Raw genomic sequence first — 24,729 nt, 5'->3', positions numbered from 1 at the left:
TCAATATAAATCCAGGACTCTTCTAAATGAACCAACTCTAGGACTGCTCGCACCCCATTCAGTGTATTTCCTATACTCTCCAGGTGTCAAATAATATTGACGGCCTCGATAGTTACGTTCTTCATAGAAAATCCATTGGCCTTCAGGAATGCTGCAAGAATTTATATCATTATACTGGAACCGTTCATGGACATATGGACAGTCTTCAGTGAATTCCATCATATGTCCACCAAAATTTTCCTTCTCGTATACTTTGATCCTGAAAGTGCCACGATGCTGTAAAATAAAACATATAATAAATAAATAATAATAATAATAAAACACTGAATAGAATTTTCTTATGTGGTTTAAACTATTAAAACATAGTAAGACAATATACTTTAATTTTTATGCTGCTAGATATTTATGTAGAGTTGAAAAACTTTATTTTTACTCATTTGTATTTGTAATTTCACTCTTTCATTTTTATGTGATACATCTATAGCATATTACAATCCTACACATTTGGTTTTCTACAAATGGCAGAAAAGGATCCTACTTGAGGGGTCAAGCGGCAGGACCTGACTGAATCATTGAAACCCAACCACTGCTGGAATTCAGGGTAGTCCCCCTTTTTCAGAAAGTACTGGTGGCCCTTGTAGTTTGGGTGTTCATAGATCATCCAGTTTCCATTTTGAACTCGAATAGAGTTGCATCGGCTGAAGTATGAGTGCAAATCAGTTGAGTCACAGTTGCACTCATAGGAGCGGCCCTGAAAGTTTTTGTCCTCGTAGAAGATGATCTGTTTTGACAAATAAAAATATTGTATTTTAGTTTAGGTGACCAGCAACTAACTATTTAAAAGGTTGCAACATATATATTTGTTATCATCAAATCATTCTGAATTTTCCCCTAGGATGCATGTTTTTAATCACATAAAAAAGAATGTAACCTAGCTTTCTTTACTCCTCGCTCACATTATGCTCTACTACAGCTGATCAATTTTGTTATTATAAAAATCGTTCTAGAATTATGTGTTTGCTGTGTTAAAAACACACTATTTGCCAGCATGCACATAGCCCCCTTTTCCTAAAATGGCTGATTTTGTGTCTATAGAAGTATTTAGTTACAGCATTGAGGATAAGAGAAAAAAGGGAATTATAATAAGCTATACAGCAATTGTGTAAAAATATTTTGAAATGCTGAGACATTAAGTTTTCAGGATATAACAATTCATATTTCTTACGGTTGTTTTCAGAATATCTACCAAGATAAGTTGGGAACTTGGACACTTAAGTGTCATCGTGAAGTTAAATACTTTTTAGGACTACTTCTGAATACTTTTTAAATTTAAACTGCTTATAGATTGCAAAATATTTTACCTGTGCAAAATGTCACTATTCAGCAATTGCATTATCTATACATTTTGTAACTGTTTAATATGTAATGTTTAACGAGCCTCAATACTGTTTACTTTCACCTACCTTCCCCATGATGGATGGTTTTCGCAAATTGGCCCCAGTGCCTCAGTGCCGCAGTAGAGACTATGTGTTCCTGTTTAAATACATTCCTTCATAGGCAGGATTTGCATGCATTACTGACTCTGTCCCTTACATTTGTATTGTTTTTTTCAGTTTGTATTGTTTTGTACCATTGTTTTATTAGCTTCTGGCAGCATCTCTGAAAAATACTTTTTACTACCTTTTGTGTAAATCCTTTCATTCCAAAAGTTCAAACGTGTGCACTGTAAACCTGATTGCTGTTGTTTTTTTAGCACTACAACGATAAGTATTAATTTTGCTGGTTGCTATTAAAACCAAATCTGTTGTATTAAATAGAAAACGTGAATAAGCATACATTGTAAAAACAGCTGTGGGTCACATGAGGCTGTAAACCATAAAATGGCTTATTTAATTACACTGTCTTTGTCCAGTAACTTCTGGACAAATTCAAAGCATTACTTAAAATGATGCCATATGCACATATATTATATTTTGCCGTTCAGTACATTAAATAAACTATTATAATGGCATAAGTCCCAAGCATCCAAGTTTTCACATCACTGTCCTGAAATCTGGGCACTCTTCTTGGCTAATGTGCAGTTGCTCCACTGTCCCGCTTTTGCACACAGATCTCCGATGACTTCACAACTCTAGAAGTAATTTTATGAAAATAATTTGATTTAACAAGACTGAACACAAAGAGGGAAAAGAACACATGACTTGGGCACATTATATTCCATGCAACTTGACCAATAATCCTTTTAATAAAGACACCGGAGACATGAGGTCGTTGGATAGTGTAAAGCCACAGTGCTTTATTACTGTGACAAATTATAATAGAGCAAAAAAATGATTACCCATGCAAATAAACATGTTCATGCAAAACAAAAATTTGCCAGAACTTGAAAGCAACTGACAGATAACAAGACTCCTGTTTAATCTCAGGATGTAATATTGTCATTCCCCCATGTAGGAGTGATCTCGGACCATAAAATAATAGCTCCAGCAGTCAAAGCCTGAAAATGGATATCACATTAGATATGCTTTTTTAGGTGCCTTAAAGGTACAGAACAAAAATGAAAAATGTTTTATTTCATTTACCTTTTTTTATTCTCTTAATTATTTTATTTGTTGTATTATTATTTTTTTGCATTTTATTCTCTTTTTTCTCTTTTTTTATATTGGATGAGAGTGAATATAACTCTTAAATGTGCAGATTCCCAGTGCCCAATGCTCTTAATAACTGACTCCTCTATGCCCCATCTAGCTGCCTGCGTAGCTGCTCGAATTCGAAAATAATTGGAGCAATATTCAGTAGGGGAAAGAAACAAAGCAGAAAGGCAACGCTTAAAGACCGCAACAAACTGAAAACGTGATTTTTTGAGATAAGTGCTATCCCCATGTACCAGCAACAGCCCACTTTGTTAAGGTTTAAGTGACACATATCTCTCAACAAAGCAGCGGGCAAAGGTCGCTGCCCGCAAAATGCGCCAGGCGGACGGTAAAGTCTTTTCCAACTTTGAGCGTCTTGGAATAACGCACTATTAAGAGCAAGACATCCTGATTTATGGACATGTCACTGCAATGCAAGCCTGTCGAGCAAGAACTACTCGGACAAACCAACTCAGAAATCCGTAACGCTCCAAAAAAGGCAAATACAAAACTGAGCTGAAACAATTTAATATTGACTTCAGACTTGCAAACAGTATCACACTGTAACCCTTTAATGCTTGCCGAACCAGAAAACATTTTGTACGATCACTATTCCCAGAGAGTGTAAACTAAAAAAAAACTTGAAAGAGCAGAGGTAGACACTCCGCTGGTATAAGAGTCACCCAAAAACCACAATAAGACAGCTATTCTGTTTCCCTGATTGCCAGCTTCAGCCAACTTCGCCTCCCATTCCTCCTGCACTTTGTAGTAAGCCGCCACTGGGCTTTCAGCATGGAACGCTGTAATAAGGCCAACCATCGGCCATTCCATTCCTACTGCATCCACCTTGGGGGCCAACATTTGAAAACGTTCCAGCTGAAACCGACATAGAGAATCGGCAATTTAATTCTCAACTCCTGGAAGATGCGGAGCTCTAACATAGTGCAAACAAAGATAAACCATTCGGCGCAACAACCTTACTGGAGAGGAGGACACATTAATGCTATCATGCAAGCCCTGGGTCAAATACCCAATGCTCCAGTGCCCTTTGAAATATGCCCCATAACCCGAAGAACCTGCAGCGTTCATCCAAAGACACAAATCTGAGTTCCACACATCCTCCTCTAACCAGAGCGTCTTGCAGAAAAACATCCCACACATGCAGATCATCTTTATTCTTGGTAGTGATCCTAATAACATGGTGAGGGGTGAGCGCCCTGACCATGGCCAGCTACAAACGCCTACAAAATATCCTGTCTATGGGAATCATCCTACAATTACAAGTTCAATTTTCCAGGGAGGAATTGGAGCTAATGTTACTTTCTTTTTCAACAAAGTAGCCTGCACTACACCTCTCAAGTCAGTGACCTTATCCAGAGGAAGGCGACAACACTTATCCCTAGAATCAATTTCAATGCCTAAAAACTTTATAACTTCTGAAGGTCCTTCAGTTTTGTCGGGTGACAAAGGAACCCCATAACACACTGCGTCGCCTGCAGTAGTATGTAGTAAACCCAAGACTGTGGAGCATGAATATATGAGCATAAGATGCTCAAGAGCAACCCATCGGGAGACAGCAATCAACGTAATAGTTGCCGTCCAATAAAACCCAATAAGCGAAAACTGTCCGGGTGAACCGGAAGAAGCCAAAAGGCTGTATATGAAACCTTTCAAAATTCCTTATAAATCCCATCATTCACAGAAGAACCCTTTGGGAAGGATAAATGATTTATCAATCTATATTTCCCTGCCTCTTTGGAGACAATGCTGTCAGATATTTTATCATAGAAAACATGTATTTCATATATTCTGTACTTTACATGAACACAAAATGGAGTCAGAGCCATTTTATTTTACTTAATCATGTAGTGATTATTTCTTTTTGTCCTTGTTCCCTCTATAATTGAGAACAAAGGAGTATGTGATAATAAACTCTGTTTTTAAGCTTATGTCTTGGATAATTAAAAAAAAAAAGAAAAAGGAAAAGGACGGACTTATTCACCAAATTTACCCCAGAGAATTGGAATCTTAAGATTCTGGCACCATATTTCACTCTTGGAGTTACTTTGAGTTCTAACCTATATAACTGGTAGAAAGTTATATTCTTTTCCACTTAATTTCTTGCCAATGAACCTGGATTAATTTCTACAAGGACCGGTGGGACAACAGCAACAAGTGGTGGTAATTATAATTGTTTTATTATTCTGAATAGAAATGAATTTTGTCTTCTTCATATAGAATTCCCTGTTTCTGGGAAATAATATATTGCATTATTGTATATGACGGCTTGTGAGACTGCAGCTTATAACCCGTAATAATAACAATAATGAAAAGGTATTTTTACCTGTAGATGAAGTTTGACATCATTTGCATCTATTAGAAATTTCACTAATACTCGTAGACATTATTAAATTACTTTTTAATTTGTCATATTAGTTAAACTAATATAAGAGAAATAGTGATATCTTTATTACTGCCCGGATTATTATAAATTTTTGGTTGCTGAGTGGACTGGAAATTAATTGTGTGTTAGACTCATATAGTACTAATTCATATTGATAACTATCGATACTATATTGTATTTGAATTGATTCATTTTTGACATGTTTTAAGAACTTTGTGTTTTATATTATGCACTGTGTGACCCATATACAGATTTTATAAATTGTATTTACAATAAATATTTTTTGATTGATTATTTTGGTGATATCTATTTAATTTGAATTATAATTTTCGGCGATCTGAAAGAATTTAGGATCGGAGATAAAATATAGGGTATCTCCTTAAATTCATATTGTGGATGTGGTACTACAATATTTGATAGCGTCGTTATTTTGTGTGTGTGACGAAATATTGGTTTTGCCTCATTAATATCCCTAACAATGCCCAACAGAGACATCCACAACTGGGGAATCGGAAGAGGCTGAAAAGGGCCTGCTGTTCTCCCTCGGTCACCACCATAGGAAAGGCGAAAGTAGATTTTAAATTGTTAACTTTTACGGAATTGTAAAACCTTGTGTAAAACTCTCCCATAGTATTTTTGTAGCCACAGGATCTTCATATCGAAGAAGCCACAAAAGTATTGCGTTCACCGGTGTTTTCCGCTTTGTTATTTAGTTCCGGTGGCTGTAACAGATTTAAGAGGTTTGCATTGGCCAGGAACTGATCCCGGTCCTCCCACGTAGCAGGCGAGAATTCTACCACTGAACCAATGTTTCTGCTTTTTTGTTTCCTGCATATGCGGCCACTGATATGCCCCCGGCAGCCCCTAGAAAGGTGTGGTTAGGATTTCTAGCTAGAGCAGTAACCCTGAGCCACAAGGCAATATCCTTGTAGTCCCAGCGGATGTTCTTCCTTACAGACATGCATTGCCGAAACTGCTCATCGTATCGTAGCCAAGCTATACCACTATAGACACGATAAGCTTAACCGTTACTGTCCATATAGCAAAACAGGCCGGAGCAGTGTTTGGGAGTTTTTTCCCCAATAACACTTGCCAAAATGGCAAACGCCTTGAGCCAGTTAGACAATATACAAGGAATCAGGCAGTTGTGTCTGTTTTCGTCATTCTGTTTCTTGCTCTCCTCAGCCTTGGAGCCTCTGTCAAGATGAATTTTCTCCAAGTGGAAAAAGGAGAAGAATTCTGCATAACTCTTTTCTACAGATCTTTCAGAAAGCTGCGATGTCAGCATCACCGCACTAGGCACAGTAGTTGGAGGATCAGGTGCTGCAACCCCAGCACCAACTAAAACACCCGATGCTGGATCCGGTACCACACTAGTAGACGATGTAGCATAACTGCCCCAAACCGCCTGTGGACATACATTAATATCCTTAACAATTTCTTCACATTGCTGCAATAGCACCCTAAAACTAGAAAACAAATAAAGTATAGGAGAAGCAGCCACCTGGGGCAAGGGGGGTGACACAGCGCTATTAGCAGCAACCAAACCTGAACTAGACAACTCCACAGGTAAAGAACTAACTGTAGAAGAGTGTGCTGCAATATCACCAGAGTCCTGGTTATGTTCAATATTATTGCCAGACTGCAGGGGAGCCATTCCCGAAGATCCAAAGGGTTCTGCAGCAGCCAAATCATCAGGAGCCAAATTTTCTTCAGGAAACAGGACAGGAGACCAACTTTAACGTTGCTTTGATGTATTCTGATGTTCCTCAAGCAAAGCTGATGCTGAAAAAGCTCCACAAGCCCTTCATGAGCATGTATCCATCACTGCATCTATGATGCCCCTAGCAAGATGGCCGCTTCCAGCTGCTTCCCACCAGGGCTTTATTGACGTCACAAGCCTTGACGTTGAAGCCCGTCTGTACAATTTTTCAAGCTCCATAATGTCCTTTTTTTAGGAGTTTATTTAAAGTGGGTTTCTAACATTGACTACACAAGATTATATTCACCTTTCATGAATCTATACCTCCTTTTATTAATGCCAATAAATGCCTTTGCAGCAGCTACCTGATATTGAACACTGTTCCTAGGTTTATTGTTTCTAATTATCATTAAGTCCTTTTTATTTAATGATTTCCCTAAATCTGTAGTTGTTCCCGAAAGGTATGTGTTTTTAGTTATAACCAGAAACAGGTTTCAATTCTAGTTGGTGTAGGCACTGATTGTGGCATCAAGCAGTCATTTAACAGATTCGCCATTTTGCTCACTTTTGCTGAACTGCTTGTTCCAGTATTCCAGTCAATACACTTTAGGCCTGAATGTAACCTGAGTGCTAGGAACCTGTGTTCTCAATCAGGTGACGTGGCTCTTAGAGGGTCTTCTGTAGAATGCCATGGTATTATACGACTGATCCAATAGGATTCCTAAAATGGTATATAAATTAATGCTTAGAAGGGCGACATCTCTCTATTTCTTTCTTTCTTTCTCCTTCATCTTGTCAAAAATACAGAGCCTATAGTACCTATGACCACCATCTGTCTTGAATTAGTTCAGTATATGTACTACTTTGTTCTAACAAAGAAACATATTTAAGGAGACTTAAAAGCTAGTGTCTGACAGTGCCTCACATTAATCCAGAGCTCTTAGGGTATAGCAGCAGTGGAGCAGCTCCTACTAAACAAGTAAGTCTACCACAGGATGGGGTCCTCAGGGTCCCCTACCACTCTGGGACACTGGAGCAGTTGCCCCATGTGCCCTTTGATTATTCCAGCCCTTGCAATAACAATTCTCGCACCTTCACATGGGGTGTCTGTTATCTATGCGTTTTATACTTATAATTATATACTTAAAATATATCGCCCCATTAGTAATGTGTAGGTAAACAATGCACATCAAAACAAATATGAAGCTTTAAATTATTTATTGATTTAAATGTTTTGATCATTTATTGATTGTCAAATAGCTATAGTGTAGCACTGAATTTAGTAGAATTCCTGGACACGTCTAAAGGAGCCTACTCTGGAATTAGGAGCCCCCCAGTCGTTGAATCTCCTGTACTCTCCAGGTCTCAGGTAATACTGACGTCCTCTGTAGTTTGGCTCTTCATAGAAGATCCAGTGGCCTTCCAGGACATTACAAGAGCAAACATCATGGTATCTAAATTCTTCATGAACATGGGGGCAATCTTCAGTGAACTCCAACATGGCTCCATTGAAGTCTTCCTTCTCATAGATTCTGATTCTAAATGTTCCACGGTGCTGAAAAACAAGGAATGCAAATTAACAGGCATGTAGTATGTAAAGTAAAAAAATAATTTAATTCAGTCAATCTGTTTTTGCTATTTTGTTTTAAATTTTTGTTCTTGTACCTCAAACAGCATTACTACTGTGGTTGCCTGCCTTCTGTCTAGATTATATGGATAAATGGAGGAGCAATATTGGAGCAAAGCATACAGGCATAAGAATGGGAGACAACATCAATAAACAAGTAGTATAAAGAAAAATATAAAACAGATGAGCAGTGAGTGTGAGTGACAAGTAGAGAAGGTGGTTGACAAAGAACAGCAGCATCAACACGTGCAGCCTATTAAATTACAGAAGAAGGACTTTCTTTTCAGATAGTCAGTGTTATAGAAAATAACTTTTAATAACTCAGTATCGAAAAAAAACAGGAAAAGAATGGATGTGTAGCAAGGAGAGTATTCATAGTATAAGAGTAGAGATAAAACAAATGAGGAAAGACAGATAAGAGGACATTTTTAAAAAGAATATGTATTAAAGGTAAAATATGTAAAGCCTGTTTTGGGTAAAACATTGGTTGAAAAACTAACTTGTGGAATTATACGGCAAGATCTGATAGAGTCATTATGACTTGTCCAGTGGGAAAAATCAGGGTATTCTCCCCTCTTTAGGAAGTACTGGTTGCCCCTGTAATTGGGATGTTCATAAAGCATCCAATTTCCATTTTCTACTCGGATGGAGTTGCAGCGACTGAAGTATGAATTCAGTTCGGAACAGTCAGAGCTGCATTCATAGGAGCGACCTTGGAAGTTCCTGTCCTCGTAGAAGATGATCTAAAACAGAATAAAGTTTATGTAAATAACTAACACACAAAATATATTAAAATAAAATGGGGAGTTATCACAATGCAGCTTCCCTTCGGATATACAGTAATACAGTATAAATATAAAATATTGAGCAAGTGTAGCCATTTTCCTTTTGGGATTTTAAGTTTTTATGCACTTGATCCAAGAAAATGCTTTAAAAAAGTTATCAAGTACAAAACAGTTTTGCACCCTTTGCAGGTGCCATGAGTTTATGAACTCCTCACCCATTTGGAACAAAAAAAGTGTTTAGCATAAAAAAAATTAATGTACAAACTTTGAAATGTGGTCTTATCACTATAAAATGTGAGTTGGAGGCATAATACCCATTGTTTAGGGGGGAAAATAGCACAGGCAATTATTATGGTATACAGATAAATATAAGACTACTTAACACCTTAAGGACAATGGGCGGTCCCTAAACTCATTGAAAACAATGCATTTTGAGCCCGTATATGTATGGGCTTTGTCATTAAGGGGTTAATTACAAAAGCAAGTTGATGCTACTATGTAAAACTATTAGGTGTATACTGCCTTCAACTTACCTTTCCCATGGTCGTCTATTGAAGAGATTTGAAACTAAAGTGCAACTAATGGGAAACCCATCTTCCTTATATAGTGATTTTCAAACTAAAGCTTAACCTACATAATTTACATGATAATACATTGTGTATGGTTCATTGAAGAAACTGTGTGGTCTGCTATTTGAATGTAGGGTTTAGTCTTCTGCTGACAAGGTTTATTTCCTGAATTCAATGTATTGAACCTGTCAGCCAAGCCAATTTTACATGAGAGGGAGCATACATCACAGCAAAAGAAAATGCATTTGTAACACTGTATGACTTTTTATAAAATCCTTTTTTATACTGCTTATTTCAAATCATATTTATCTTGAGTAATCTGATTTATGACACACAAGGTGCATGACTGCATGGTGACTCAAAATGTATAATTTCAAGTATATATGATTTCACGGAATCATTTTTAAAGAAAAAACAACTCGTTATAAAATCTTTGTTCACCCATGATTCCTTTTCTATGGTTAGTGTACCCACGTAAGTTATATATTATTTTTTTTCAAGGACAAATGGTCTTTCTCTTTTTTTTTTGCATAAATTAAAAGTAAAAAACAGCAAAAAAAATAAATAAAAACAATTGTGCAATTTTACTTAGATTTTTTCCATATGCTAGGTCTCACATGAATAGGCGTTCTATAAAAGAGCAAAAAGCTCCATTACATACTACACTATTTTTATTTTTTTGCATCAGGGCAAATAAAGGAATTTTCTTCTTTATTTTTGTCATATATAGTATCTTCATCACAATCAGCCAACACCAAATATTCACGAGATAATATATGCTGAAATGACATCTTACAGAAATGTACATGTTATGAACATAAAAAGATGGCAAACACATCCCTTTCAACATATGGATGAACTATTAGGCAACAAATGTGCTAAACGTTTTGGGGTTAAATACCATCTACAGGATATTTTCCTTTGTAATTCTAAGTGATTGGTACAATGCATAACCCCTTTCATGGCTTCTTCAGCATCTTGCCAATGATTGATTCAGTTCCCTCTCCCAAGCCACCATATGTGGTAATTCAGTGTTGCTAAATCGGGTAAGCAATTGTAAATAGCATGTGGAAATTGATCCTGAGTGATCTGGGTATGGTCCATGTAGGGTAATGATAGGGTTAGAGAGCGTCACTTCGATCAAAGGAGGATTGGATTGAGATTGCAATAAATGTCTAACTTGAAGGTATTTATAAAAATCTCTTGGATTGGAATATTATGGGCTTCCTGTAACGCCTGAGAAGATTGCAAAATGTTACCCTTCTCATACAGGCCTCCCAGACACAGTGTTGCAAGTGAACCCCAGTTTTTCAGTTGTAAGTCGGGGACTAGTAGTTCCAATGTAGATACAGGGGTAGATTTTGTGAGAGTGTAAAGGTTAAATATAGGAAGAGACGCACAGAAGAAGGTTCCAAGAGCACTGTATATATGAACGTGCCCTAAACTGAACAAGCCAGGGTCAAGGTTTCCAGAAATATATCAAAGTCTGTTAAACAAGCTAGGGTCGGTAACAATAAGCTGAACTCAAACAACAGGAACACACAGAGGAAATATACCAAGTGAGCTGCTGGGTTTTAAATGTTCCCGGGCCGGATGACGTCACCGGGAGAGCACGTAGCCGACAGCCTTCCGGCAGCAGAGAAAAATGGCGCGTGCCGGCTTCAGTGAGGACGTGGCAGAGGACCGACCCGCGGGTATTCCAGTGAGTGGCTGCGGGTCAGTTGCTGACAGAGAGTGGTAAGGAATTTTAGCCATTTTTAAACTTTTGCCAATACATAGAATGTACAGGTCGTTGTTGTCATGATTAACTCATATAACGTAGTGGATGCATGGAAGGGTAACCTTTACATCAAAACCTTTAATCATAGGATCTGAACATATTTTGGCAGCTAAAGATTCAGTATATAAAGAGTATATAAAAGGGGTGAGAGGGGGCAGCCCTGTCTAGACCCGTCTAGTCCCGTTAGTTATGGTGAAAGGTATAGACAAGAATCCCATAGCATAGACGCAGGCTATAGGAGAGGAATATAATGCTAGCATAGCTCTAATCAGTGTAGGAGGAAATTTGTATTTAGCTAGGAGTTCCAATAGGTACTTCCAATGTAATCTGTCAAATGCTTTTTTAGCATAGAAAGTCATATATAAGCTGGGGATTTTCTTTTTAGATGCTTTCCATATTGTGTTGATACATTTTCAGGTGTTGTTGTTTGCTTGCCTACTACGAACAAAACCAACTTGGTCTCGATGTAGGAGTGTAAATGCTTAACCCCTTAACGTCCATTGATGGGTCAGGCACGTCACGGGAAAAACGGTCACTTAACGACCAATGACGCGCCTGGCATCTCATTTCAGTAAACAAGCTTAGATCACTTTCTTCGCTTAAACGGTGTTGCTGTAATGCCTCGAAATATAATCTATGAATTCCTTAGTTTAAAAAAAATAAAAAATGAATCTAAAAACTCAAGTAGAGTCAAATAGTATAAATTGTAAAGTGTAGTACCTCTAATGTAACAAAAAAAAACATCATATGTGCGTAAGTGAAAAATAATTAAAGAATGACGTGGAAACCACAAAAAAGCAATGTTGTTAATAATGACATCAGTATTAATCTAACGCTATAGCCATGGAAAAAATATCTCAATTGTATATTAAGAGTTCTTTAGATAATATATAAGTATACAAGCATGATGGATATTTAGAAGCGTAATGAGGAATTTCGTAGTATAGTGCTGGTGGATAATCTGAGCAAAGTAGTCAGTTCTCTGACTACTTCTAAATCCTATTTACTTGTTCTTTTTTTGACTGATGATGTAATCGCTGCAGTCTGTTTAATCATCTGTAGTTGTTTTTTTCTATGGCTCTTTAGCGCCAGTGAATTCTTTTGATATCTTTTGATATAATAAATCAAACTAAATTGCATGAACATGTGTCTAGTGTCACGTTATTTCAGGATCTGAACTAGTTTGCTGATGTATTTTTCCTGTTGGCTTACAACATCTAATTGTTACCTCCAAATGCATCTTAGTTTAACTTTAATCTCATAACCAGGTGTGTTCGGCTATTATTCCTCATCGCAACCTTATCCCCTCAAAGGCTTCTTTAAAAGTATGGTTTCATAGCTGCAAATTAGCATTTGTAAGATTTCCTTGTTACACATATTATAGTCAGACTTGTCATGTTAAAACAAAACATGAAAATTATTTAGTTTTAGGTTTTCATAAAGAATATACACCCGTTATGTTATGCAATATCAATCACGTTTCATTTAATCATTTATTTATAAATTATAATCCACAACTCTCCTGAAAGAGCTCACTCTGCTGTTTATCCCACCCCAGTCACTGGACCTTCTGTATTCTCCTGGTCTCATGTAGTACTGACGACCTCTGTAATTGGGCTGTTCATAAAATATCCAGTATCCATCAAGAACTCTGCAGGAACCGATATCATGGTAACGGAATTTCTCAAAAACATGAGGACAATCTTTGGTAAACTCCATCATTTGACCTTTAAAGTCTTCTCTTTCATGAAGCTGTAGTCTGTGCAAACCGTGATGCTATAATATAAAATATTACAATATTGTAAGTATATAAAATATATTAGTCTGATATACTAATGTAGGTTCCTTTTCTGTAATTGCACATGTGAGCTAAAATATGAGAGTATCCTTATAGTAAGGCGAGGTATTTAAGCATTGTCTGTGCTTGGATGACCTAGTCTCACACTTTATTAAGAACTGTACTTTTTAAAATGCCAGAAAGTTTTAAACAGAAAGTTTTAGGTTAAAAGAATCTGTACCTGTGGAATCATGCGACAGGATTTAATGGAGTCATTGTAGCCCATCCAGTTTTGGTAGTCTGGATAGTCACCTCGTTTAAGATAGTACTGAAACCCCATGTATCCTGGACGTTCATAAATAACCCAGCAGCTGTTTAATACCCGAGCAGAATTACATCTACTAAAAAAAGATTGCAAATCACTATGGTCACTGCTGCATTCATAGGAACGTCCCTGGAAGTTCCTGTCTTCGTAGAAGATAATCTGTAACAGGAGATATAGGAAGATAAATAAGAATTCTTATAAGATCATTGGAGCTAAAGCTTAATGAGAAACTGAACTTTCCATCAACAATGAACATATAATTGAAATATAGAAACACAGAATTTGACGGGACCCTAAGAACCATTTGGCCCATCTAGTCTGCCCATTTTTCTTGATGAAGAGACTCAGACCTTAATCAATGCTTCTTCTTGTCTTAGATTAATGCATGTTTAAATTCACTCACAGCATTAGCCTGTACGATTTCTGATGGGAAATATATTACCATTTATCTACCATCCTCATCTAGATTTTAAGATAAACCTAAACTGATTATGTTCATCAAGAGTAAAAAATCAATATATCCTTACCTCTCCCATTGTAACAAGAGGTGTAAAAGTATATCTCAGTGTGTATTGGTAAATGGCAATGTCTATATATACCTTACAGACTGCTAAAGCAGCATAAATTACACAAAGGGCTCATTGGTTTTTTGCACACCAAGGATGATGTATAGTTCTGTTTATTCTATACCTTACCAGTGTAGCTTTTGTTCCCTGTTTTCTGCTTTTTTCCAGGTGTTCATGTACTCAGTTAAGTAACAATATACATTATACAGAACCTTCTGCATTATGAAACTGAACATTCTACAGGGCAGAGCTTTTGCTGTCATAAATGATTCAGTGCTTGAGACCAAACAAGCGCCATGAGAACTTTAACAGCTATAACTATACACATTATGGACATGCTGAGGCAGATTCGGTGGATGCACTGCACCCTGAAGCTCCTGTAAATGGAGCTTGTTAAGGCTCTCGAGATTGCTGATGGCTTTTTGTCCGTTTTAACTATAAAATTATGTTGGAAGCCAAAGACACACTCACCTCTGTAGCTTTAATGCCAGATCTGTAGATGTAGTCGCACTGTGTCACGTAAAGTGGCATGACCCCAGGAACTTAGTTCCAACTCACATTTGCAAGGTTAATGAATCAGTGAGTTTCTTACTTGACTTTCTGGCAATTGAGGTTAAAGTGGTTTTTCTGACTGCAAATGTGAGTTGGTTTGAGTGAATTTGTTTAACTATTCAGGACAGCTTCCTATTAGAAATAAAAAGAGAGGATATATTAGACACAGATGGGTCTACTCACTAACAAGCCGAGTTCTCAGCTGAGTTAAGGGTTAACTTGACTGATAGCCTCAACCTCATTTGCACGTCCTTCCATTCTAGCACTCGCTAAAATAACTTACAAATTCACAAATCTCTGGGATGGAGTGTGTGATGGTGAGACACGACTAGGGGTCCGTGTCTCCCATAGGAAATTGTAGATAATTGAATGTCCCCATCCACTTTAGCAGCGCATAGAGGACAGAGGTAACCATGGGTATGGCCCCCCCAAGGATTATTTAATGAACCCTCACTCCGCCACACGTGAAGGAAGAACTCATACTTGGTTAATAAACACTAATGGAGACCCCAGTTTATTATTATTTTTTTTTAAATGTTTATTTTAATTTTTTAGATATATTTTAATATATTTAAGGGTTTTTAAATTGTCATAGTGAGACAATAGGGAACAACAATTCTATACACAGACTAAAAGCAAATGAAGGACTGTCCTCTGTCAAAGTCCAAATAAGCAGGAAGACATCATATCACTTAATCACACCACAGCGTGTGCGATGAGAATAGCCAATTGAGATGGAAATCAAAAAATCTGCCAGCATCTATAGGGTCCTAGTGTGCTTTTGTTTGTTTTTATTAAAGGTTAGATTTTCTTTAATTTTCATTAGAAAGATTTTTCCTTTTCTCCATCATCATACATTTGGACATACTGGCTTTGATTAGCTTAGTTGAGATGGGAAACTTCGAAAAACCTGCTCCCTACAGCTTATGGGCCCTGGCCTTGGAAGGGGTTCCGTTTTTGGGGAGGTGGGTACAAGGAGTCTATTGGAACTACTTCTTCCCCCTGGTATAGTGTGCCACTTTTCCCCAATTACTATAGACTCTAAAGATTGTGGAGCTCGGACACAGATTTCAGGTACCTGTATTTTGGGAAGGGATTTTATGTGTGGTGTTTTACTCTTCATTGGATAAGGACCTACAGGACAGAAACCTCTGTGGCTAGTATTTGCACCAAGAACCCATATTCAGCCGTTTTTTAACTGGTTTCAGCCAGAAGTCAGGAAACTGACCATGTTTACCATCTTCCCCACAGGCTTCAATAGCGATAGCTGTGACTATTATATGTCAATTACCCGCTTGTACAGTTTCCCCGTTGTGTTTCCCATTAGACTGAGTTCCTGATTTTACCCTTAAGCATCTAGTCTCGGCTGATGTTTCTTGAGGGGAAGGTATTCTGAAGATATTCTGACGTCGGCCAATAATAAGCAAGGGCTTCAGCAGTCAGAGTAACAGAGGAAGCGGATATACCCATTTGGGGTACCTAGATCCGTTACATATTTAAAAAAATTATGGGTGGATCTATTTTCATTTATTTTTCAGCTGCAACATCTGTATTGTATTTCAGAACATAATGTTAGTAACTACTGTAGGTAGGTGTCTGTAGGTAGATACTATATTTAGCATTCAACCCAGTATACGCTTATTGTGTGGACTGTGTACCTTAGTTACTTTTAATTTATTTCGAATCAAGGTTACGTTTTATATCATTCTCTTTAACCATATAAACATAGAAATGTATCATAGAGTGCATGTCCATATGCAAAACAGGACAAGCCCCATTGGAATGATGCATAAAGCATGTCTAAAAACAGCTTTGCATTCAAGCACTCCTATTATAATACTGATTTTGAACAACCCCTGATATGAGCACTGGTGCTTCTTTTTACTAGCACAGATGAAGTAGAGTTCTTAATTTTAGAAAACTTGTTCTGGGCCATTCTCCATTCCTTCTTAATACTGTTTCCCTATAATGTCCTACCATATAATATCATGTCATACCATTTGGCAAATCCTGAGAAATGAAGTAAAGTCTTTTAAGACAGTCCATTATTAATATATGGGTGTATGCGCAGGTGCACAATGTATGTGTTTGCTATGCTGAATAGCTGTTGAAGTATTATTTTATCTTTTAGTCCTATTAGACAACCGTGTATTAGAAAATGTAACTTATAGGATTTGGCATTGAGAAAGACTATATGTAAGGAAGTGAAGGCTACTTTCTATGTCAGGCCACTCGGAGTAATTGAATTAAATTAGGCTGCTTAGCAGCATTGTTGAAACATAGGGCATTGGAAGAGGCATGGCAGTGGAACTGTTATTGGAAGAGGGATGGCAGTGGAACTGTTGATTGCTGCCGCTCCTTGCCAGCTTCATGTAATGCACCCCCCTAACACTGTTCCCCTGTGTTTATTTGTGTTCTTCTAATTTTTTAGTCATAGTAGGATGATTCTGGCCAACAAGAAGTCTGTGAGGAAGATGTTGGGGGGCCACACTCTAGTTGAGGCTGACAGCTATCACAATGAGAACTCCTATCGGTTTATTGGAGAAACCGCCTACCAAAAGCAATTATGGAAACTGGCAGTAGTATGTTTGGAATGCCTAGTTGAGTTCATTGGTTAATAAAGTTTTAGCTAATGCCTTTACGCCACAATTTTGTGTCCATGTGTGTTTTTGAGTATAAGGTGGTTGAGTAATGGTTTAGTATTTGCATGACTATTTGCCTTAGCAGTCATGTGTTTTTACATTATTTGAGTTTATTGTGTGATTAAGTCATATTTTACTATACGTTTGATTCAAATATATTCCAAGCAAAAATATTAATGTTATGTACATGGGAAATGACTACTTTTCCCTTTTGAGTTTTTTTCCCCTTTTGGCTTTTCTAAAGGAAATAAATTGCTCTTGTTTTGGAAGAAAAGACATTCAACAACAATACACGTATTTGCTTTACTTGTTTATTATTTCATGAAGAAGAGAAAATAATCTGCATGCGGCTGTTGAATTAGCAGACATCAAGGACTCTTCTGAAAGAGCTCACCCTGGCATTGAGGGAGCCCCAGTCGGTGAAGCGCCTGTATTCACCAGGCTTCAGAAAGTATTGCCTTCCCCTGTAGTTGGGTTGTTCATAGAAGATCCAGTGGCCTTCAAGCACATTGCAGGAGTTGATGTCATGGTATTTGAAGAGATCAAAGACAGAAGGACAGTCTTCAAGAACCTCCAGCATCTGTCCCCTAAAATCCTCTTTCTCATAGATCCTTATTTTATGGGGTCCTCTTTGCTGTAATGGAAATATAATAAATATAGAGATATGATGTATGTATATTTTAGATGGATAGATTCGTACAGATATACATGTATAGGTAGAACTTTTTTATCAGGTACTTCTTTCTACTTACTTTCTTCTCTATAAGATGGTTTTCTTACAAAAATGTGAATTTGCAATAAATGTATTATAGTTGTAAAATAAAATAACTGTTACACAAAAATAAATTAAATAAATTGCTTTCCTAAAATAAGACCTACTTTTTCTTTCAAAGTTTATAAAACAAATTATGTAATGAATACTTGCCATATACACTATAGTTCAAATGTCTCATAAATGTTTTTGACGGAGAACAATGTTTGTCCATTAAAATAACATCAAATGAATCAGAAATACAGCGTAAACATTATTGTTGTAAATGACTAATGTAGCTGGAAACAGCTAATTTTAAAGGTATACAGAGGCCCTTTATCAGCAACCATCACTCCTTTGTTAAAATGCTAACTGATTATTAGAAAAACATTTTGCAATTATCTTAACCTAGCTAGAAATTTCCATGTTTTCTATGAAAAGATCTAATTGACCCCAAACTTTTGAACAGTAGTGTATATTTAAACACAATGCAAGCATTCTAATGAAGAAATAATTGGGAAAAAAGAAACTAAATAACAAGAGACGATGTGGTTATTTATAGCATGAAGCATATGTGTGTTTGTAAATGCAAAATGATTAGGGGCCTTCAAATTATTTTCTTTAGCTCACTATTTCCAGTTCTATATTATTTTGGATGTGCTTTCCTTCAGATGGAATGGGCTCAGCTTTTGCAGCTTATGGCGAACTCCACCAACTCAACATTTTATACACATATTGTATAACTAAAACAAACTCGACCCTTTACATAAAGAATAATTGTTACTGATTTAATACATTTGATTTAAGCTATTATATATTATGCTGATTTAGAATTTAAAGTTCAAATGTTGGTATACGAAAGCTATTCTTTTTTTGTTTGCAAATGTGTTTTCTGCTTAGAGAAAGCATGTTTTCAGTTTGTCACATGTTGTGTTAGAGAGTTTAGAAAGATAATTAATTGCTCGTAAGTGTGTATATATATATATATATATATATATATATATATATGATTAATATCATTTTTGACATGTAGAACACATCCTAACTCACCTGTGGAATAACACGGCAAGATCTGATGGAGTCACTGAATCCCATCCACTGCTGGTAATCAGGATATTCTCCCTTCTTCAGGAAGTACTGGTGTCCTAAATAGTTAGGGCGTTCATACAGCATCCAACAACCACTGTCAACACGGATAGAATTGCATCGACTGAAGTACGAGTGAAGGTCGGCACAATCACCACTGCACTCATAGCAGCGACCTTGGAAGTTCCTGTCCTCATAAAAGATGATCTAAGATGCAAAGATAATAAAAATTAGTAATGCAAGACTATCTTTTTATCTGACTAGCTTCAAATCATTACAATGGTATTAGGCACTAAAACACTTAAGAAAAAAATGCAATAATCATAGTGATCAGATGAAGCTGTAATTATTATGATTCGTTAACTATGAAAGTTATTTTATAATTTAAATATCTTTGGAAGTTATGGAGATGCTTCCATTTAAAAAAATATATAGACAATAATAATGATAAAAAGTTAGATTTTTGCTGTTTACCTTTCCCATCTTTGCAGGACTGCGGATGCAAATTACCAGTAGTTACTGCACTGCACTGAAGCCCTTATATATATATCACAATCATTGCTTGATCTGCAGAATTCTAACAAAGGGACCGTTTTCTGTTTACTAAGGGGAATATTCTCAGTGTCTCTTTTATTAGCATATAATGTAGTAATTGTGTACAAGGTCCTAAGTTACAGTTATAAAATAAAGTAACCAGAATAAATCATCAATACAGGACAAATAAAAATTTTAACTACACGTATTATCATGATAACGTAACTTAGGGAATCATACTGAACGCTCATATTGATATTTAAAATATTTTCATTGCACTGTAAGCATAACCACAAAGAAAATGAAAATGAAATAGCATACAACTAATAAATGATACGCAAGCCCAGTGAAGAACATGCGTAATACTCTTGTAGCATCAGATCGGTGATAAGCTACTACAGGGCATGGCCCTTAACATTACAGAAACATCTGATCCTTGGATTAAAGTAACAATTTTAAAAAGTAAAACATAATTTTTGATAATTTAATTATGTAAAGTTTTAGTTTCACGAGTTGCTACTTTAGTTCAAGGGTCGAATATAGATTGTAGGTTGGTTTGAGCAGGGCCCTCCTCGCCTGTTGTTTTTGTAAGTCAAATTGTGATGTTATATACTACTAGTTTTGTCCTGTCTACCCACTGTACAGCGCTATGGAATATGATGGGATTATATAAAACAATAAAGTAATAATAATATATGTGTAATACTTTTGCCTGATACTACATTTTACATACACAGTATTATTTAATGAAACCTATATAGGTTACCAGTAAATGTTGGTTTAAAGGAAAACTCAATTTAACCCTTAATGAATTATATTAACAGTTAAAATAATATAAATAGAGTATACAATAATCAGAAGATAAGTATATAGTGGCCATACAATATAAGATATATATATATATATATATATATATATAATAAGTGTAATTGGGCTTATAAGTAAGGTTTCAGCATACTTAGTAATGTATAAATCACGCACGAGTAGTAGTGGTGGTGGTTGATATCTTATAGTACAAAACATGTTTCAACATGTGTTAAACGTCCTTTCAGGGAAGTGTTTTCTATGGTTTTAATGTAGCATTCATACCATAGAATGTATAGGCTTTCTATGAGGTGTAGTGAGACCATTGAATTGCTTATTGTGTTTTTTACACCGCTGTGGGGTTTAGTCAGGTCATTGAATCAACCCCACTATATCAGTCTATTTATTTCCACCATATTTCCCAACGATATTCCTTTCAATTTTTACAGAATTAAGTTCATTAAGTCTTTCCTGATATGTTTGTCCTTCCAATCATACTTCTAAGAAGCAACCAACTATCTAGAACTATCTAGAAGTCATTATTGTACATTATTGCTGCAATATTTAGTAATAGTGGACCATTATTCATATCACAGATGTTGTGAGCAATTATTATGGTTTCCTATAATATAAATTGATTCTAAAAGGTACTACAGACATGGGGACAGTTATTCAACCTCAGTAGACCTTTGCTGGCACTGACAGCCTTTCTGGAACAAGAGAGAAAGATCTGGCAGCGTAATCTCTCTTGATAAAATGTGCCCATTATCATTTCACTATACATAAAGTAACAATAGACTGAACTGTTGCACTTAAAAGGCTGGCACTGCTGTTATCAGCTTAATAAAAAGTGTTGATTGCACACAAAGATAATGCACATAAAACAATTTATACTTGCTAGATACCTGTCCTCCACAAGACAGCTGTTCCACATTCTACTTTTGAATTTAAAGTTAAGCAAAATGTGCCTTGAATTTCCAGATGTTCATTTTGAATACAGGGCCTGTCTTTTGCCATGATCTTGTATTGCAAGGGTATCTATCCGACATGGACAGGGGGGCACAGGCAAAAAGGCACAAATAAAACACCAGGAACTGTCTAGATTTCCTGGAGTACCTTCTGTACTCCATTCCTTTTCTTCAAGTGGGTCCTGTCATCTTAGATATCAGTAACTGAACAGCTCATTTAAACTCTTCCTGCCTGCCCTTGGATGGTTTTATCTGAGAAACCTTTCCATGTTGACCCAGACTTTTTTTTGTCTGGGCTTTGTGCAGCTGCCTGTTGATAATTTGCCTTGATTTCTTTCTGGTATCAGCTAGGTTCTGCCATTGTTACTAATTATTGTTCCATTTAAGAGTTAAGTAGAATTATATATTCAGTATTTCTATATGCAGTTGACAAAACATAAAAATATGTGTTCAAAAGATTCTGTGATGAAGTTGAAGTTTGAACATGCATGCAATAATGTTCTTAAAAGAGATTCCCTTCTTATTGTCTTATTAATTATCCTGGTATTGCGTACTCTGAGTTTTAATGTTCCATGGGCACCTGACAGCGCTTCCTGTGCGACTAACGAAACCATTCTTGTTGTTTTATTATTACTCTGCCCTCCCCACTCCGCACAGCTTCTTCACTGCTCATTCCTCTGCTCCCTATGTCCCACAATCCACACCATCTTCATGGCTAACACACACTCTAACACCAGGCACACACCTGCTTCCTCTAACACTATACAGTAACGCTCACACACTCATCCCTCACGAAAAAATTACTGCAGTTTTTCTGAAGTAATACTGCAGTTTTTTGGACATGAAAAAACTGCAATACTGCACATTTACTGCAGTTTTACTGCATTTGTACTTCACTGTACTGCAGTTTTACTGCAGTATTACTGCACATTTAGTGCACTTTTTTTTTATATTGCAAACCTACAGTTGTACTTCAATGTACTGCAGCTTTATTGCATTTGTACTTCCGTACAAAAATAACTGCAGTAAAACTGCAGTACAGTGAAGTACAAATGCAGTAAAACTGCAGTAAATGTGCAGTAATACTGCAGTAAAAGTGCAGGGATACACTGACAGACACACAGGCAGTGTATATATTAAGTGGTAGATATGCACCAGATAATGTCAATTAGTAACTTAACCAAGACTTCAAAAGGGTGCTCAAGAGTTACCAAGTAGTGCAGCTTGTCAAATTCTACTATCAACTTGTTAAGGAAATATAAGAGCAGATGCTAAATTGTAGACCGTATTCCTACTGGACAATGATGTTACAGTTACAGTTCAGGTTTTAAGTATTTCCTTGAATGATGAAAATGACTACAAAAGATGTAGGTAATTCAGCTTTAATCCTATCAAAATATTAGTGAATCATGTGTTAATGAATGAATGCTAGTGGATCTAGTGTTCTATTTTCCTGTGGACCAAGCACAGATAATAATATTGGGAATGGAAGTAGATATTGTCACCAGAAAATAACTTTACTCCTTAACCCTTGAATTGATACATTTAAGGAGAAAGAATAGAAAGCAACCTAGGAAAACTACGTAGTCCACATATGCCAAACTGGTAATGTACGATTCTGCTGCCAGAGAGTCAGAGTGCATATGCCCCCCCCAAATACATCATCATGATTATCAGGGGAAGATGGTGTGTTGTTTGTTGAGACAAGACATATAATGGGGAGTTAACACAATTATGAGGAGCAGAATGCTTTTGCCGGGAACCCCCACATTTCACAACTCCAGAGCTTACTTACTAACCTTATACCTAAACCTTGATTCAGTATCCATATAAGTTGTTTAATTGTCAAATTACCTGAAGTTAATCTTATTTGAAGTCAAAGTTCAACATTTATTAACAAAAGCTACTTTCCTCTTACTTATTGTGCTATCCCCAACGTTTCTTCACTGCTCAATCATTTGCTCCCTCTGATTCATTCTGCAAAGTCTGCAATACCCACCCAGGTTAATATGTCTAAGGGATGTTTAAAATTGCATAAAGGCATTAGTCAAGTTTCCTCGAATTTGAGGAAAGTCAATTGGATATTGAGAAATTGAAGATAAGGGTTACCACTAATTGGCAATTGTTACCACCCAATTTACTTCAATTTCAACACTTGCAAATACTTTACAAATATTAACAAATGTGATTTTATATATATATATATATATATATATATATATATATAGTCATGCCCCATCCAGGCAGTGGAGCTGCATATCTCTGAATTTCTCAGTCTCGCTAGAGTAATCTTTGCTGTAATCCATTCCTGGATTTCAATATACTCTATCCTGTACTTCTAATTCCTGGATTCCAGTTCTGCACTTTGCTTCAGCTCTGTTTCCTTGTGCCCCACCCATTTGTTATGTTTGTCTCAGTCAGCAGTCTAAAGATATGTCCTTGGTTTTGTGTTTAGATTCAATGTTTGGTTTCAGCTTATTAGTAATTCAGTAGGCAGGGTTTAGCGTTAGGACCCACTGAATATTGGAGTACTTTGGCGTAGTGGTGGGCTAAGCATACTATAGGCATAAGATGTGACTAAATCTCCAATTGTTATCATATAGTCCTAGGCTAGTCCTGTATTTATGGGTGTAGGCTGTCCCTGTAACCTGTATTCCTCATTCTGCAACCTGCTTCTACTCCACTAGCTCCCTCCTGCCTTTTCTGTTCTTAGCTCCAGATATCTCTATATCCTGTTATCTGTACTGCATACCTCCCGCTGCTATTACACAGTCCTGGTATGCGGCCACACAATCCTGATGGCCCAACACACAGGGAAGTGTGCTCTTGCACGGTGACTCCTGCAATTCCATCTTTGGGCGCTCTGGGTCATTACAGTTGTGACATATATACACAGTATATGAGGCTATAAAGGCATGGGTAATTGTGTTAAATATCTGTGCATTTGGGGATCTTGTGACTGCAATAAGAGGCATGTTTGTGATATAGTTATATATAGGCTATATCAGCATTTAATACACTAAAGAAGATATGTTTCAAGATGGTCGTTAAAAAACTCTCTAGTTTGAGTAATTGGGATAATACTTAGATCAACATCACTTAAATAGCTTATTGTCATGCTTTAAGAATAAAACTGATTAATACAGCTTAGAAAAAACAACAGAGGTTCGTATATATATATAGGTACCATAGAACTTTATTATTCATTGTCAATTTAATGTTGT

At 36.6% G+C, this 24,729-nt stretch overlaps 4 protein-coding genes across 4 annotated transcripts; all 4 read right to left on the bottom strand.

The window, feature by feature from the left end:
- On the bottom strand, window positions 1-1,472 carry LOC149290558 (gamma-crystallin-3-like). Its single transcript, XM_089488511.1, has 3 exons — window positions 1,464-1,472; window positions 539-781; window positions 1-276 (listed from the first exon to the last, which is right to left on the bottom strand). The coding sequence occupies exons 1-3, from the start codon at window positions 1,470-1,472 to the stop codon at window positions 1-3; spliced, it is 528 nt and encodes a 175-aa protein (XP_089344637.1).
- A 6,546-nt stretch (window positions 1,473-8,018) lies between these two features.
- On the bottom strand, window positions 8,019-9,693 carry LOC149290557 (gamma-crystallin-1-like). Its single transcript, XM_089488507.1, has 3 exons — window positions 9,685-9,693; window positions 8,867-9,109; window positions 8,019-8,294 (listed from the first exon to the last, which is right to left on the bottom strand). Exons 1-3 carry the CDS (start codon window positions 9,691-9,693, stop codon window positions 8,019-8,021), a joined length of 528 nt encoding a protein of 175 aa, XP_089344633.1.
- A 3,304-nt stretch (window positions 9,694-12,997) lies between these two features.
- Window positions 12,998-16,076, bottom strand: LOC149290556 (gamma-crystallin 2-like). Its single transcript, XM_089488390.1, has 3 exons — window positions 16,067-16,076; window positions 13,519-13,796; window positions 12,998-13,276 (listed from the first exon to the last, which is right to left on the bottom strand). Exons 1-3 carry the CDS (start codon window positions 16,074-16,076, stop codon window positions 12,998-13,000), a joined length of 567 nt encoding a protein of 188 aa, XP_089344516.1.
- A 1,644-nt stretch (window positions 16,077-17,720) lies between these two features.
- Window positions 17,721-19,682, bottom strand: LOC149290555 (gamma-crystallin 2). The gene is made up of 3 exons (XM_089488502.1): window positions 19,674-19,682; window positions 19,164-19,406; window positions 17,721-17,996 (listed from the first exon to the last, which is right to left on the bottom strand). The coding sequence occupies exons 1-3, from the start codon at window positions 19,680-19,682 to the stop codon at window positions 17,721-17,723; spliced, it is 528 nt and encodes a 175-aa protein (XP_089344628.1).
- Window positions 19,683-24,729: the final 5,047 nt, after the last annotated feature.

The sequence above is a fragment of the Sceloporus occidentalis genome, unplaced genomic scaffold (assembly GCF_023333645.1).
Source record: "Sceloporus occidentalis isolate IW3139 unplaced genomic scaffold, rSceOcc1.0.p SCAF_38, whole genome shotgun sequence".
NCBI lineage: Eukaryota > Metazoa > Chordata > Lepidosauria > Squamata > Phrynosomatidae > Sceloporus > Sceloporus occidentalis.
Note: the sequence above shows the minus strand (reverse complement) of the source record. Positions and strands in the feature narration are given on the sequence as shown.